This window comes from Schistocerca serialis, chromosome 1 (assembly GCF_023864345.2).
Source record: "Schistocerca serialis cubense isolate TAMUIC-IGC-003099 chromosome 1, iqSchSeri2.2, whole genome shotgun sequence".
Taxonomy (NCBI): domain Eukaryota; kingdom Metazoa; phylum Arthropoda; class Insecta; order Orthoptera; family Acrididae; genus Schistocerca; species Schistocerca serialis.
In genome coordinates, this window is record NC_064638.1 from 1,064,665,215 (window position 1) to 1,064,682,961 (window position 17,747).

General features: G+C 38.5%; 1 protein-coding gene across 2 annotated transcripts in view; it reads left to right on the forward strand.

Annotated features, from left to right (window-relative positions):
- Positions 1-17,747, forward strand: part of LOC126415753 (mitogen-activated protein kinase kinase kinase 4) — a 212,394-nt gene that overhangs the window by 55,411 nt on the left and 139,236 nt on the right. For both annotated transcript variants that reach the window (XM_050083454.1, XM_050083455.1), the window contains exons 8-9: positions 817-1,007; positions 1,202-1,580. In XM_050083454.1, coding sequence (XP_049939411.1) covers positions 817-1,007; positions 1,202-1,580 — 570 coding nt within the window. The remainder of the gene's footprint in view (positions 1-816; positions 1,008-1,201; positions 1,581-17,747) is intronic.

Sequence of the window (17,747 nt, forward strand, 5' to 3'; positions counted from 1 at the left end):
ATTTTCTTCTTCTTCTGATTGCACATTATTTTGTTCTAGTATTTGTTGTACTTATTGTTTGATGTTTTCTAATTCTGACTTGGGTATCCTGTTATTTTTGATTATTACACGGATCTGGTCAGCTAGTCGTTCTGTTAAAAATTTTAATTCTGGGTATCTGGTAATAAATGTTGTGTATACTTGTGATCTGTATCCAGTTGTGTTGGTTCCTAAGTTTGTTGCTTGGTAATAACAGAACATGAGGTGTCAGTTAACTTCATCTGACCATCTCATCCTCTGTCTTTGTTTTCCTTCTAGAGTGGTTGGAGGAAGCATATCCTGCAAAACATCTCTATTTGTATTTAAATCATTTTCTGTGTGGCTAGCAGTGTCGTTACCATTGTGGACAGGCATAGGGTTCAAGCATTGTCCCCGACAATGACAGCGCTTGTCCGAGGCTTCATTAGTTCTGTCCTGAACCAACTAATCACACTAAAAGGGGGGTTAGCCCTATTAGTGGTTTGTTCTTTTCGTCGCCTTTTACGACTGGCAGAACATAACAGAGGCCTACTCTTTTCCCAGGCCTCCACGGGTTTATTATTATTATTATATTATTATTATTTTTTTTTTTAAGCAGTTCTTATTGGGTTGGCATTAATAACACCACTGAGTTTTCTAAAGCAAACAGGAAGCACATTACAACAACTACTACTACTACTACTACTACTACTACTACTACTACTGCAACTGGTTAATGATTTCGCTAGATAGAATGTAGCCTGATAGTTGATTATATTTTCCCCATGCATTTATATTATTTTTTTTTTCTTTTTGCAGGCCATGTGTCTTTGGTACAACATGACTAAACATCAGCGTCTAGTATTAATAATTTTGGGCAAACTGTTGTTACGATTAGAGTCGAAAGGCATAAACTGGCCTCATGTTGGTGAAGATGATAATACATCAGGCATAGCTACTGACACATCTACAAGTGAAGAGCCCAGCACCTCACAAGAGCAAAATACTAGGTAATTTTGATTATTATCATCATTTTTTGTTATTATTTAGTGTTGTTTTTATTATTTTGACTTCAAATTTTTAGGCTAGAAGGTTTTAATATTCACAGAACTACAGAACTTTTTACTATGGTAATCTGTAGTATCCAGTAGATATAGTGCTCATTTTATTAAATACAATTGTTAGTCTGGGCTGTGTTTTGCAGGTCCACATCACCTCCGAGGAAGGTGATCCCCAAGAACAAAAACAGGATTCAATTTGATGTCGAAACTAGCAGTCCATCAGATTCAAATAATTCAAATATATCATCTCATGGTTCAACAAACTCATGTGATGAGGAGGAAAATGTAATGGAATATTATTCTAGTTCAATTAACAAATCGTATCCTGCGACACACAGCAAAAAACCGTCGCCAATAAATCCATACCGTAAATACATTGAAGACATGTTGAAGACAAAAGGTCTGAGAAAATCCTTAAATTTTGTGGAAAAATTACATCGGCATATCCTCATCAAATCAAAAGCAACGCTTTGCAAACCAGTTGAAAGAGATAAGGAACATGAAGTAGAGTCACAAGATAAGGTAGTTTAATATGTTCTTATCTTTTTCTTTTTGCATTTGTGCTACACAATAGTGTATAATCATATGCATCTTTCTGCGTTTGTGTTACACATAAGCATACAATCATATGCAAGAGCTTTCTATTTTTGGAATATTTATATTGTGAATAGGATATAATGCAACTGTGTAAGTGCTCTTGAACAAAGGAAATGAATAATTTATGCAGTAGTCAGAAATAAGGAGGGTATGAAAATTTGAAACACTCAAGTGCAACGTATCCATGACATATTAATTATACAAAATGTGGTTAATAATAAAATAGAAAAAGACCAACTAAATCTTGATCTTCAGGGGAAAACATTTCTTATTTGGTATGTAATAAGGAAAGCAATAAGTGAGAGATGTGTGACAGTGAGATGGAGTGAATTACAATTAATCTGCACCCTTTCAATAATACACCAAATAAATTGCAAATATTGTTCATTTTGTTATATACAGTGTTTCTTCCTTTACACTGTCAGCCAATAAAATTGTAACAGTATGAAGGCAACATCTAACAAATGACACAGTGGCATGATGTGTCAGGATATGCAGAGCCACATGAAGTTTTAGTAATGTTATCTGTACATAGGGATTTCTCGTTCAGAAATCACGTTTGAGTATTGGTTGTTGGTGAGGAAGTTGTGTTATGCTCTATGTAAGAAGGAGAAACGTCTGTCAACATGTACCATTTTGATATGGGCAGGATTGTGGGGAGTTCAACCAGCCTGTTAATATGGCAACCATTCTTGCAACTTCCCTGGACATGGCAGCAGAGAAAGGAGTGAGTCCCAGTTCTGCATAAAGCATCACAGTGTCTGTATCTTTTTGTGGAGCATCCGAGAAGAACAAATGTTGCCGGATTGAACTTAGTGATATGTGCCTAATACTTTGCGATTGTATCAGGCGGCACTAGATACACAACTCAGGTTTGCATAGCTGCTAATTTGAACAGCAGATGTTAAATTTCTGATGTCTGAAGGCCTGTGGCTGTCTCCCCTTGTAGAGGGCTTTGTGGCATATCTTTCAACAAGCAAAAGCAAGACTGCATTATGCCTGTGCTGTCTGGACCTACCTTGCCAGCACATTCTCCAGATCTCTCTCCTATTAAAAACGTATGGTCATGCATTGCTGAGAGACTGACATATCACCACTTGCCGGCCTATGTGATTGATGAACTCTGGTGGAATGTTGAGCAGTATGGAATGTCATATATATCTGTATCTTTCTTCCAAGCTCAGATCAACTCACGCCTTTTACAAGCTATGTTTGCTGCCAGAAGAGGCAGCTCTGTATCCTACATTTTACACCTATATATCCTCAAATCACCTATAAATGTAATCGTGTATTCTTCATGCCATACTGTATTCACACAGTATGTAAAATTTTGTTATTTTCCATCTTATCTGGTGTTGGAATTTTAATAAGCAGCAGTGTAGATTCCCTGTTTTCACACTGATTTTCTTTCAGTCTGTCATGCTGTGTATGTATCCCTTGGCTCAATATTCTTGGTGACTACTTCATTTACTTACTGATGTTTCATATTTTTACAAACTCATCCCATTCTTTTGCCAAATTAATGTGCTTTTATTTTAAAGCTTTCGTTTAAGATGATTAACTGAGTTCGACTGTGTCTTCTTCTTCTACTACTACTACTACTACTACTAGATAAAAGGAAGAAATCATTTCTCAAACTTTAGTGATCTGGGGCTACCAAATTATGTAGGGAGCGGAGGAGGTAGACATTGATGAATGGAGATTTTGGCTTTGGGGTTTGTAGGAACATAGTTAAGGTAGAGTACTAATGTTGCTTATGAAAAAGCACTTTTGTGGTACAAAATAAATGTGTAATGTCTTCAGTTAAGTTTTTCCAAAACCCTTAGTATTTCTTGTTTCACCAGCTATTGGTGGCCCTTAAAAATTGCATTCTTTCATCAAAAAAGTCTGTAGTTAGTGGAATAACATGGTAGATAATGAAATTTTGCTTAATACATACCCTTACAGCAAAATACTGTCCTCTTTGCATCCTATCATTTGCCCAAATCTCATTTCGATATCTGAAAACTGTTTATGAAATATGAGGAATGCTTTGGATATTTTGCTCTGGCTTTATAACTGGCGCACCGCAATCACAAATGAGTGTGCTACGTCAGATCAAATTTCTCAAGATTGGTGGGAGGGAGACCTCCACCCAAGTCTAATGAAAAATCAATACATTAGCTAAATTCCATATGCTGCAACATATTATGTAGTATGCACCAAACGCAAAATCATAGCGACATCTGCGTTTCATTGCAAACTTTTTCATACACATGCAGTGTCTTACTTTCACTTAAATATCACAATAACTATGACCATTTACGAAATGATGGGCATGTCACCATCAACCTGACATATAAAGCTATAAGTAAAGCAAAATGAATTTTCTTTACCGAATAGTTTCTGTAAAATCATTTGAGAAAGATTGCAGGGCTGCATCTAGAGTCTATCATCGCCGAACGGCCAAAAGGGTTCAGACACTGTCAGCCTCCCCTTCCGAACAAACGAATAAACTCACCCAGCACTTTGGATGAAAATTGGTCTCTGCACATTAGCCACCGTATCGTGCGTGAACTATAGTGGAGGTGGTCTGTTTGTCACAGTAGACAAGAAACTCAAATTCACTGAGATAGAAATGGAAGCTGTATGCAAGATTGCTTGGGCAAGGCTCCGTATAATGGACATACAATTATAAGTGGATCTTTGTATCAGCCACCAGACCCAAGCACAATTATTAGCCAGTGTACAAGTTCCCCAGTTGTACTTCCAGCATTGGAGGTGACTGTAATCATCCAGTAATCATTTGTTATGGCTACGGTTTTGTAGGTGGTGTATGTGACAATACATTCTGCAAAATATTGATAAATGTGTTCTCTGAAAACTACTTAAGATGGATAGTTCAGAAACCTGCTCATGATAGAAATAAATAGGATACAAAGAGGTAGACATGACTTCTTTGAGGATGCCCACATTGAAACTGTTATCAGTAACCGTGATGAATTTTAGCAACAGTGACTACCAAAGTACAAAGAGCAGCTAAAACAGAATCATTTATGTGTTCAGCAGACTAGATAAAGATGCAGTAATGTCATACGTTGATGAGGAATTTCATTTAGTTCAACAGAGGGACATATAGAGGAACTGCGGATCAATTTAAAAGACTAGTTGAATATGCAGTATATAGATGTGTACCAAATAGAACAGTTCATTACTGGTGGTACTGCCCAGGGTTTTCAGTCACTGTAAAGAAACTTCTAAAGAAACAGAGACTACTGCATGATAAGTATAATACAAAGCATAAAGTTATAGGTAGGGAGATCTGAATGAAATGTGTTTTGCTGTCAAAAGGGCAGTGGAGAAGAATGCAATGACTACTGTAGCAAAATATTATATGAAGATCTCTCACAGCACCCAAAGAAATTACATTCATATGTTAGGGCAGGTAGTGACACCAAAGTTATTGTTCATACATTTGTGGACAAGACAGTCAACTGAAATTGAGAGTGGCAAAGCAAAAGCAAAAACACTGAAATGTGTTTCCATATGTTCGTTTACGAAGGAAAATCCAGGAGTATTGTTCCCATTTAATTCTTGCTCTAGTTGAGTGAAATAGATGTGTCAGTGGGGTTGAGAACAGATTGAAATCATTTAAATTAAATAAAGCTCTGGGGTTCGATGAAAACAAGTTTCTACACCAAATTTTCAGATGAATTAGGTACTCTTTTAACCACAATATACTGTAGGTCCCTAGAACAAAAGACAGTGCCTTGTGATTGGAAGAAAGCATAGGTCACATATTACTGCACAAGAAAGGTAGCAGAAGTAATTCACAATACTATCATCCAATATTCTTGATATCTGTTTGTTGCAGAATCTTGTAATATATTGTGAGCTTAGATGTAATGAGTCACCTGAAAACCATGGATTAAGGTAGTCTCATAGATGTGATATTTCTTGACTTCCAAAAAGCCATCAACTCATTACCACACCTACGTTTATTACCAGATGTATGATCATATGAGGTATCAAGTGAAATTTGTGGCTACTTTTGACGATTTGTTGATGGAAGGAATGCAGCATGTTACCTTGGGTGGATGGTTATTGACAGGTGCAGAAATAAGTTAAGACAAGCCGAATGGAAGTGTGCTGGGACTGTTTCTGTACATATTGTATATTAATGACCTTTCAGAAAACAGTGATAGTAACCTCAGATGTTGCAGTTTTCTATAATGAAATACTGTTCAAAGAAAACTACTATGTTGAGTCACATCTTGGAGAAGATTTCAATGTGGCGTAAAGATTGGCAGCCTGCTTTAAATGTTCATAAATGTTGAACTTTGTACTTTTCAAAATGAAAAGCATAGTATCCTATTGCTATAAAATCTGCAAGAGTCACTAGTGGAATCGATCAGTACCTTGTATTAGTTTGTAGGAATAGGAAATGGAACAATCGCATAGGCTTGTTAGTATGTCAGAGTTAGATTTGTAGGCAGAAAACTAGGAAATACAGTCAGTCTCTGAAGAAAATTGATTTCAAAATATTCATGTGATTCATCCTACAATTTTGCTCACAGGTGTGGGACCTGTATCTAATTGGACTAGCATGGATATTGAATGTACACAAAGAAGTTCAGTAAGAATAGTCATGTGTTTGTTTGACACACCTAAGAGTATCACAGAGATGTTGGGAAACCCGAACAGGCAGACTCTTCCAGATAGATGCAGATTGTTTCATGAAAGCCTACTTACAAAGTTTCAAGAGCCAGTATTAAATGATGACTCTAGGAATATAATATGGCCTCCTACTTATCACCGTCATAGGGATTGCAAAGGTGAGATTAGACGATTTATCACGGTGCACCCAATGGAGTTTTATCGTTCTTTCCCTTGTCCTTATGAGAATGGAAAGGGAATGGGCTCTAATAAGTGGTATCGTACAAAGTACCCTTCCATGATTTAAAAGCAAGCGAGGTGGTGCCATGGTTAGCACACTGGACTTGCATTCGGGACAACAATGGTTCAAACTTGTATCCGCTCATCCTGATTTGGGTTTTCCATGTTTACGTAAGATAACTTCAGGCAAATGCTGTGATGGTTCCTTCCCTAATCTGAGTTTGTGCTCCATATCCAATGACTTCGTTGTTGACGGACATTAAATACTAATCTCCTCATCGTACTCTTTCTCCTCCTCCATGATTTAACAGTTGTTTCCAGGGTATGGATGTAGATGTATTAATGATCACATAACAAAGAGCCTGGTATGTATACCTGGGATAGCAAGCATCTGCGATATAGATATTCTGAAGTGTTGCATAACCTTTAAGTGAAATGTTGAAAGTTCAGCACCATAATACATTGAAAGATAACTGTGAAGTTATAACAGTTGCTTCTTTTGAAAGGAAAATCCTGGATGGAATGTAACAATGTTATTAAAAATAAAGTTGCTAAGCACCATATAGTGGAGATTCTGGGGGGGAAAGGAAAAGGAAGAAGAAGAAAAAAAGTCACAAATTAGCTTTCGGCCAGTATGACCTTCATCAAACATGAATGACGCACTCGCGCGCGCGCGCCCGCTCACACACACACACACACACACACACACACACACACACACACACACACGAGTGCAGTCTCTGGCAACTGAAGCCACACTGCAAGCAGCAGCACCAGTGCATGATGGGAGTTGTGACTGGGTGGGGGTAAGGAGGAGGCTGGGGTGGGGAGGATGAGGGATAGCAGGTTGGGGGTGCGGGACAGTGAAGTGCTGCTGGGGAGCACCTGTTCCATACCAAGAAGTCCCTTCCATGCAGCCTAGCCAACTGTGGATGTTGCATCTGCAGTGACGAGAGGTCCCTTTCGAAATATACCGAGGGTCCCATTGGAGCTTTTACAGATTGTAATTATGCTCCCAACCTTGTACAAAAACAAATCTCTCGTGCCATACCTTCCCAGTCTTTCACCACCTCCCAAAGTCTCATCATCTGGCCACAGAGCAGCATTCCCCTCATAATTCAGTACCACCCAGGACTGGAGCGACTGAATTGCATGCTCCGCTAGGGTTTTGACTACCTCTCGTCGTGCCCTGAAATGAGAAATGTCTTATCCACTATCCTTACCACCCATCCCACAATGGTATTCTGCAGTCCACTGAACCTGCACAATATACTCATCCATTCCTACACAACCCTTGCTCCCAACTTCTTACCTCATGGCTCATATCCCTGTAACAGACATAGATGCAAGACCTGTCCCATACATTCTCCCACCACCACCTACTCCAGTCCAGTCACAAACATCACCTATCCCATCAAAGGCAGGGCTAGCTGTGAAACGAGTCATGTGATGTAGTAGCTCAGCTGCAACCACTGTGCTGCATTTTATGTAGGCATGACAACCAACAAGCTGTCTGTCCACATGAATGGCCACCTACAAACTGTGGCCAATAAACAAGTGGACAACCCTGTTGCAGAGCTCGCTGCTCAACATAACATCCTTCATTTCAATGACAGCTTCACAGCCTGTGCCATATGGATCCTTCCCACCAACACCAGCTTTTCTGAATTGCACAGATGGGAACTTCCATTGCATTGTATCCTACATTCCGATAACCCTCCTGGCCTCAACCTTTGTTAGCCATTTTCCTCAATCATCATTCAGCACCTTCCCAGTTCCCATTCCTGCACTACACAGACCTCATTCCACAATACCGCCAAGTTTTTTTATTTCTCTCCTTTTCCGCCACCCCATCACCAGTCCTCTGCCCCATCTAACCTCCCGACTGCACATAGCTGCCCTACCCTCTCTGCACCTCATCCCTGCATGCTCCCCAGCAGCAATTCACTGTCCACTCCCCCCCCCCCCCCCCACTATCCCTCAACCCCCCCCCCTCCCCCCGTGCCCCAGCCTCCTCCTTACCCCCACCCAGTTGGCACTCCAGTCATGCACTGGTACCGAGCAAGGTGGCACAGTGGTTAGACACTGGACTCGCATTCGGGAGGACGACGGTTCAATCCCGCGTCCGGCCATCCTGATTTAGGTTTTCCGTGATTTCCCTAAATCACTCCAGGCAAATGCTGGGATGGTTCCTCTGAAAGGGCACGGCCGACTTCCTTCCCCATCCTTCCCTAATCTGATGATACCGATGACCACGCTGTCTGGTCTCCTTCCCCAAAACAACCAACCAACCAACCATGCACTGGTGTTGTTGCTCACAGTGCGGCTTCAGTTGCCAGAGATTGCAGCTCTGTGTGTGTGTGTGTGTGTGTGTGTGTGTGTGTGTGTGTGTGTGTGTGTGTGTGTGTGTGGTGTCTTATTTTTGATGAAGGCCGTACTGGCCAAAAGCGAATTTGTGACAGTTGTTTTGTTGTGCCTATCTGCAACTCAGCATCTCTGCTATATGGTATCAGCTTTCCTTTTCATTAGATTTAATGGATTTAATATGTAGTTTGTTTTTTTCCAATAATGGAAATTAATTAAATATGCAATGACAATAAAGTAATGTATTTCATAGATATATATTTTTATTGGAGATATAATTCTGAAATCAATTAAAAATGCACTTGAAAAACAAGCTTTCAGAAAATAACATTGTAATTGGCAAAAAATAACACCAAAATAGACCAATAAATAGAATATATCCTATCTTTAATCATGAGGAAGTATACCAGGGTTGTTCAGTAAGTAATGCAACACTTTTTTTCCCCAGCCAGTTTTGGTTGAAAAAATGTGGAACTTTCTGTAAGACACCAGGAAATATTCCCACTTCAGTCCCTGTAGTTTCATGAACTTCTGATAGGTGGCGGCACTATAGGAAGCCTTCAGAGTGGCCTCTTTAATGGTGGTGCATTTCAAGCAGAGAGCTGTCATTGGGTTTCCTTTGACGAGAAACAAGAGCATCGCAGATATTCATAAGCATTTGCAGAATTTCTATGGAAGCCTGGCAGTGAACACAATCATGGTGAGTCATTGTGTGAAGTGTCGTCATCGCAACAAGGTTGCCGAAACCTGTATGATCTCCTGGTTTCCAGCCAGCTGTACACAGCTCTGACTCCTGCAGTGCTGGAATGTGCAAACACTCTCATTTGATGTGATTAGTGGATCACAATCAAACACCTCTCTGCTCAGCTGGACGTCTCCATTGGTAGTGTTGAAACACTCATCCACCAGTGTGGATATTCAAATGTGTGTACCCTTTGGTCCCTCCCTGCCTAACAAAAGTCCACAGCAATGAAGAACCATTTGTTCAGAGTTGCTTCCACATTACAGGATTGAGCGTGACAATTTATTGTTGAATGTCAGTCTCAGGTGATGAAACATCTAATCAGAAACAAAATGGCTATTCATGGAGTGGCACCACACCATCTGTCTTCTGAAGAAAATGTTCAAAGCCACATCCTCATCTGGTAAAGTCATGACGGTAGTCTTCTGGGACACTGAAGGGGTTATTCTGTTTTATGGTCTCCCTCATGTGCAATAATCTTCAAGGGTTACTGTGTTACTCTCAGGGATCTGAAGAAACAATGTCAGCACATTTTTTGCACAAAAATGCAAATGAACTCCCCCTCCTCCCTCCTCCTCCCCCTCCTCCCTCCTCCCTCCTCCCTCCTCCCTCCTCCCTCCTCCCTCCTCCCTCCTCCCTCCTCCCTCCTCCCTCCTCCCTCCTCCTCTCCCATGACAATGCAAGGTCTAGCACAAGTCTGTGCACCCAAGAGAAGCTCACAAAACTTCATTGGACCATTCCTCATCTACCCTACAGCCTAGATCTCTCGCCTTCTGACTTCCATCTGTGTGGCCCAATGGAGGATGCGCTCTTTGGGAAAGCAGTACATGGATGATAGGGAAGCTATGGATGCAGGAAGACGTTGACTCTGATGTTGACCAGTAGAGTGGTATCATGCAGGCATAAAGGACCACCACCATAGATTATGGTGAAAAATAGTGTTTTGTAGCTAAAAGAGTGGGGAATAATATGGTATATAGAATCCTGAATAAAAAGCCACCAGCTTTCAGTAAGTGTATGCCCTTGTTTTTCATCAAGTACTATCTGTTTTCTCATGTTACAAACCAACTTTATTTCTATGCCTCATTTCTCCAAATGTACAACTGATTCTTTATGCCCGGGAATGAAGTGAAACTAATGTACACACCCACTTGCAGTTTAAAATCACAACATAACTTTTTTTTATCCCTCCACTGTTTGGCTATTTTTTCCCCTTGAGTTGCAGGACTCCATTAGTCACTTTTTATCTGGATATACAATTTGGGAAGGAAATTGCAAAAAGTTCATGCTTTAACAGTAAAAGCAATTCACCAGTAATATTACATTGATTTTAGTTTATTTAAAAGCAAAAGGAATGTTAAAATTTAAGGAGAGCTGAGTCACTAAAAATAGTAACATTTTTTGCTCAATGCTAATAAAGTTTCCTTATCTTACATGAAATAGACTAACCATTGGGAGGAGGTAGGGAGAGGAGCTTTCTAGGATTGGGTGTAAAATTTATGTAGAGTTCTGTGTCTAGAGTCACATATTAGGATAAGACGGGGGAATCAAGAACTAAATATCAGTATAAAATGATAGTCAAAGATGTGAGAAGTTGGAATTGCTAATGAACGGAAAGTGGACGAAGTAAAACCTAGTATAGGAAATGTAGGCGAAATATGGATGTGTGTGTGTGTTTTGTGTGTTGTGTTGTGTGTGTGTGTGATCGTGTGTGTCTTTTTTTTGGGGGGGGGGGGGGGGGTCACTTAAGGACTTTCACATCTGTATCAAGAATTGACACAAATAATTTCATAAGTTAACTGGGAAATTGTCTGTAGACAGGGACAGGAAAAAATTCTTTTATTGTATGAACAATTTTGGTGTTATTTTATTACAGTTACGGTGTTATTTTATTACAGTTATGGTGTTATTTTATTACAGTCATGGTGTTATTTTATTACAGTTATGGTGTTATTTTATTACAGTTATGGTGTTATTTTATTACAGTTATGGTGTTACTTTTTATCAATTTTCGTATTCTTTTGACCTATTTTTGAAGCACTGTATATTCCTATTTTGTCTTTCTTCGTTGTTTTTCAGTGTTATGTTGAAAATGAAAATATTCCTCTGAATTGTGTTATAATTATTCACATCATATTTATTTACTTCATTAAAAAATTCATTTTTATTGTATATATTAAATCTAATCAATTAAAAAAATAGCGACTTGACAACTGGACACTATTGAAAGTTTTTAAAAAGTGAGCATTGTCATAAATTCAAAGTTCTCTTCTGAGACTTTATGCCACAGACCCATCTGTACTTCAGTATAATGGGGTCTAAATTTGAAAACAGAAGACAAATTGCCTTCAACACAAAATCAGACATTTGACAAAGTCCTCTATCCTAGTGGTATATGAAGTTGCTTCACCACTAAATAATGAAAGGAATTGTGTCCCTAAAGAATATCTTTCATGACTCAGACCTGCCATTTTAGGTACACACAGTACACTTTACCACAAGGCTGGCCATGACGTGCCAAACTTCACACGTGCACTCTGTGCAGGCCTTGTGCGGGCCAAGGCCCTGCCTATTACTTGACTTTGCTTGGTCCTTCTCAGCAGTACCCGGGAAAGCTTGACATTTCATTTAGCATTGCGGTGTGGCATTTTTCGGCCGGTGCAACTCTCTTGAGTTTGGCAGTGCAGCTCTCTGAGTTTAGCAGAATTGTGGTATCAGCGTTGTTTACCCTTTGCTGTTCGCTTGTTGTATGGACATTGACAGCTTCGGTGTCTGCACAAAAGACACGATGTAGCAATCTGCCATCACAATCCTTTAAAATGAATGGGAATGATAGAAGAGGTGGATGAGAATTCTAAATTTGCATAAGCAACGGGTACTGCATATTTACTATGAAACAACATTACAGTACCATGCAGAAAGAATTTAAAGATGTAGTTGACAATGAAAGAGCAAAAAATTATGAAGAGCTTGATGCTACGAATAGTAAAATTTCTGTAGTCACATGCATTGTTCCATTGTCAGTTGCAACAGTTTGCAGTGGAAATGAAGTAAGTGTATGGAGGCATCATATATTAATGCAGAGTAGGTTGGTTAAGTCAAGGGGCATGCCTGGAAAAATTTTTCTATTTAAAACTCTCTATTGTTGAAGTTATGAAGGAAAAAGAAGTACAGGAATGAAAATTAGAACATCCATAATGGTTTGCAGAATTCACATTTTAAGTGGACTTGACTGCCCACTGAGCACAGTAAGACATTGCTTGGTAACTTCTGTATGATTTGATGGGGATGCATTTAAAAAGAAAATTGTGTTGTAGAAGGGACACATTTTGACAAACACAGACCAGTTCCCTAAGCTCACTGGCATTATAGGAAATGAGAGGTTTGAAGAATTCATTGTGACCCCGAAAGAATTAAAATAGTTTCATAAGTTTTTGAGAACACTGTCAACCATATGCCTGCTTTAAAGCTGGTTTTGAGACTGTTTGCCATTTCAGTTGAAAGTACCCCTATGCATATGCGTATGTATTTGATTGACCTGTTGGGTAATTTTGGTTTTAGTGACAAATCTTTTTACGTTAAAACTGTCCAGGATGTCTAGATTGCATCCTCAAGTAGAGTTTCCAAGTCTCGATAAGGGTGCAAAAGTGCTACTATTTCGATCGACATATTTGTGTGAAACAAATTTTTCAATTATGAAACTAAATAAAGATTACTTGGCAACTTGAGTACAAAACTCTGTGAAATTGTTTGTGTCTGTCCCTATACCAACTGTTTGTACCATGTAAAAATTATATTGGGTCTTCAGGGCACCAAGAATAATTAAATAACACTGAAAATTTGTTTTGTTTGTGATCTATGATTTTGAGAAATGTGATATGTAAAACCACGTCGTATGTAGTGCGAACACACTGCCATTTAAATATGGCGTGTTTGCAGTTTTCCCCTCTTCCCCCTCCTTGCGCTCAGACAGTGTGGCGTGGCAGTGGGAAAAATGTGCTCGGGCCCAGGCATGGCCCATGAGCTGAAATCTTGGCTATCCCTGCTTTACCTTGTAGGCCTTAAACATTTAACACAAAACCCCAAGTTATTTTGTTTTTATTATTTTGACAGAAACTTAAAATCCCGAGTATACTTGGACAACTTAAGAACAGACCTTCAAAAAAATAAAACTCCATTTATATCCATTTCAGTGCTGATAAGTGTTCATCTGCTTGAGCACATCTGGCCCTTCATTTGTAACATGGCTGTCGTGTTTTGGTTGAGGTGATCATTATTAGATATTGTCTATACTATGTGCAGCTTTGGATATTTGACAACAAAATAACGTGTTTTTAGCCATTCTCCTGTATTTTTGACTAGGCAGTGCTTTCTGAAAAGAATTGCTATAGTGGTCCTGGGTTTGACGTTAAATTTAGCACCTCATAAAGTGAAGAAGAATCTAATATTACTTGATTAGAGACTGAAAGTGATGAGACTGTTAATCAGTTGAGTGACAAGTGCTTGCCAATGGTATGGGATAAATACATTCACTGTGCTCTAGCCAGCTCCTCCAAGATTAATGTTCTCAGGAAACCATTGTGAAATACATAGTTGGACTTCATAGCTACACAGAAACTAAAAATGACATCAAATTTGAGGATATTTTAGTCAAAGTACAATGCATGAGTATACTTTGGATTTTATCATTGCTGCTCTTCAAAATTTTGTAACTCATAGTTTTGAGCTTTAAAAGCTATCTTCATGTGTCTACATGTAACTTCATTCTTTATAGGATGTTTTCCATTAATAAAAAATATTATTTTTTTGAAACATAATTTGAAGGGGTTAATAGAGTTCATTATCAACCTATAGATGAAACAATAATCTAGAGCCATTAACAGAGCCTCTTCCAGGTGTACATCACAGTAGGCTGCAACAGACTTCTAGCAAAGAAACTCAATGTAGATTGGTTCTGAAAGAGAGTAGGAAAAAAAGTCTTGCTGCTAGGTAGTAGTCATGGGAGGGGTGTAGGCCAGATGATAGAGGACAAATTAGACACAGGGTACCATGTCACAAGCATTGTGAAGCCAAGAGCTAGCATTACCCAGGTAACAGAGGGTGTGGGTAATTCGTGCAAAGGCTTTGGCAAGGAAATCAGGTTCTTATAATTGGTGGAGCAGGGAGTAGCCTGGCTAAGAACAGTAATTACCGCTTTAGGTGTGACCTGGATGAAATAGGAGTAGCAACTATACACACAAATGTGAGTTTTGTGGAGTTCCTGCAGTACCTTGACCAGCCCTGAGCAAATATTGCTGTGAGCCGTGTGATTCAGGCACCCTGATATGAAAGAAGTGAAAATATCAGAAGAGCCTCACAAAATGCTTAATAACACACAGAAAAGTAAGGTTAGCTTATTTTATCAAAATATTGGATGAATGAGTAGTAAGATACAAGAGCTTCTTGTCTGTTTCGAAAATTTAGAGAGCTCTAAAAAGATAGACATCCTGTGCCTGACTGAGCATTACGTAATAACAGGGTTAGATAAGTTACTTAAGATTACACATTGCAGCGTACTCTTGCAGAAATAACATAGGAAAGAAGGAGTTGTTACACATATATAGACAGAAAACAAGCTCAGAAACATTAAGACAAATAGATTTTGTAGTGCTAAGCACATAGAAGTCTGTGCTTGTGAATTAATACTAAGAAAGTTCACTTTTATTTGTAGCTGTACGTAGTTCTCCACTGGGAAATTTTGAACTGTTTAGATAATCTGTCTTCCTTACTGTGCTATCTGTGAGATGCAGCAAGTCTCTGGTGAGTTCAGTGTAGATTTTCTAAAGGACACTGATAGGAAAAATGATATGGAAACTGTATTTGGATCCTACAATTTGGTCTCAGTAATTAACTTTCCAACATGGGTGGATAAAGACAGTAGGACCCTAATTGATAACGTTTTCTTTGATGAAACTCAAAGTAAGAAAATAACTGTTCATCTAGTAACAAATGGTCTCTCTGACGATGATGCACAGTTAGTTAGAATACATAACATAGTGCCTAAGTATGGATACTCCTCAGTGGAAATCATTTAGAATAATTGATGACTTCAGGGCAAATGTTTTTAAGAATAGTTTACAGAATATGACATCGAAGGTAATTTATAATGAACCAAATGCTGACTTAAAATTTAATCTATTCCATGATAAATTCATATCATTATTTGAAAATAGTTTTCAGCATAAGCTAGTCAGAAAGGACACTAATCAGCCAAGTAAAAACCCATGGATCACTGGAGAGATTACAGTATCTTGTGAAAGGAAAAGGAAAATATATCTTTTGGCTAGAACATGTAGGGCCTCTGCAGTAGTTGAACACTATAAAAATACTCAAAACTATCAAGAAAGGTTATTAAAAAATCAAAGAACATGCCCATAATATCAGAAATCAGTACATGCAACAACAAACTTACGGCAGCATGGAATGTAGTGAAGCGAGATATAGGACAATGAGCCACAGAATAACACAGCAGCAGTCATAGGGACAAACACGTTGAGCAAAATCACAGTAGTGTGTTGAAAATGGAACTTCACCAACTTTCCTTCTGAAATTAAGAAAATTATACTTTCTCTCAAAAGATAAAACCTCATCTGGTTTTGATGGTGTTTCCAATAGAATACTAAAAATTTGTTCCCATGTAATAAGCCCAGTCTTGAAATATGTGATGCATGACTAACTAAGGGTATTTTTCCAGGGAGACTGATAAATGCCATTGTTAAACCCCTATTTAAGAAAGGTGATAAGAGAGACGTAAATAACTACTGATCTATTTCACTGCTGACATCATTCTCCAAAATTTTTGAGATGATGATGTATTCTAGAATAGTATCTCACTTTAGCAACAATAGTATTCTTAGCGATTCACAGTTTCTGTTTTCAGAAGGGTTGCTCTACTGAGAATGCCATTTACACATTCACTCACCAGATTTTACAAGCACTAAATAATAAAATAGTTCCAGTTGGTATTTTCTGCACTCTCTCTAAGGCATTTGACTGTTTGCATCACAGTATTCTTCTAGTAAATAAATTGATGTTTTATGGGATTAATGGTATAGCCAACCAATGGATAATGTTATAGCTAACCAAAAGATTACGAGCAAATCTACTTAATAACTCAAGCAATGTAGTCCAGGGACATTATTCTGACTGGAGAGAAATCATGTTTGGGGTCCCCCAAGGTTCAATCTTATTTCCACTACTGTTCCTTCTTTTTTCAATTTAAAGACTTATCAATAGGGGCACCTAATAATTTTCAGTTTTTCACCCTATTTATTATTTCCTCACTATGTGTTACACTTATCATTGGTGTGGTACTTCCAGATGTGCAGAATCGAATATGTTGTGTCTTTTGAGGGTGAGACCATTTGCAGAAAACCAGTCAGTGATACTTCTAAGAAGTTTATTTATCATTTTTAATTCTGTGTGTTGTACGCGGAATGGAAGAATGATGCGATATGAAATGGCTAACAAACAGCAAAGTAAAATTTTATAATGAACTGAGAAAGTTTCTCCATGACAACTCCTCCTATTCCATAGAAGATTTTCTATGTACAAATTAGTTTGCAATTTGAATGTATAAGGGCTTGTTCGACATCATTACAATCTATCATTCAAAATGATCTATACAACATGTTACTAACTGACTGACTTAATAAATGGATCTGTGGCAGTAATACTTGTTAGCCTAATTTGAAAGAACAACCCAGTGCATTTCAGCGACCCTCCACCTCTGCCTGAAGTATTTATCCCTTCATATTTCTCAGAAAGTTTCCAGTTTTATAACCAAAAATTCATGTTCCCCTGTAATGAAGGAAACTTAACTTCGAATAAATGTAATATTTTATCCAGCAACATCAGATTTCTCAATATTTTTGCACAACAAATCATACCAAAAATGATGTGGATTGGAGATATCTTTAACATAATGCATCAATTAAACTGCATATTCGAAAATCACCAAATGTGGAACTTCAGCTTCACAACCACGCAAATCAACATCTAGCCTGTTCAGTTTGCTTCTGTCGCCCAATTACACCATAGGAAATTTGATGTCATGCAAACGTGTTCTGGGT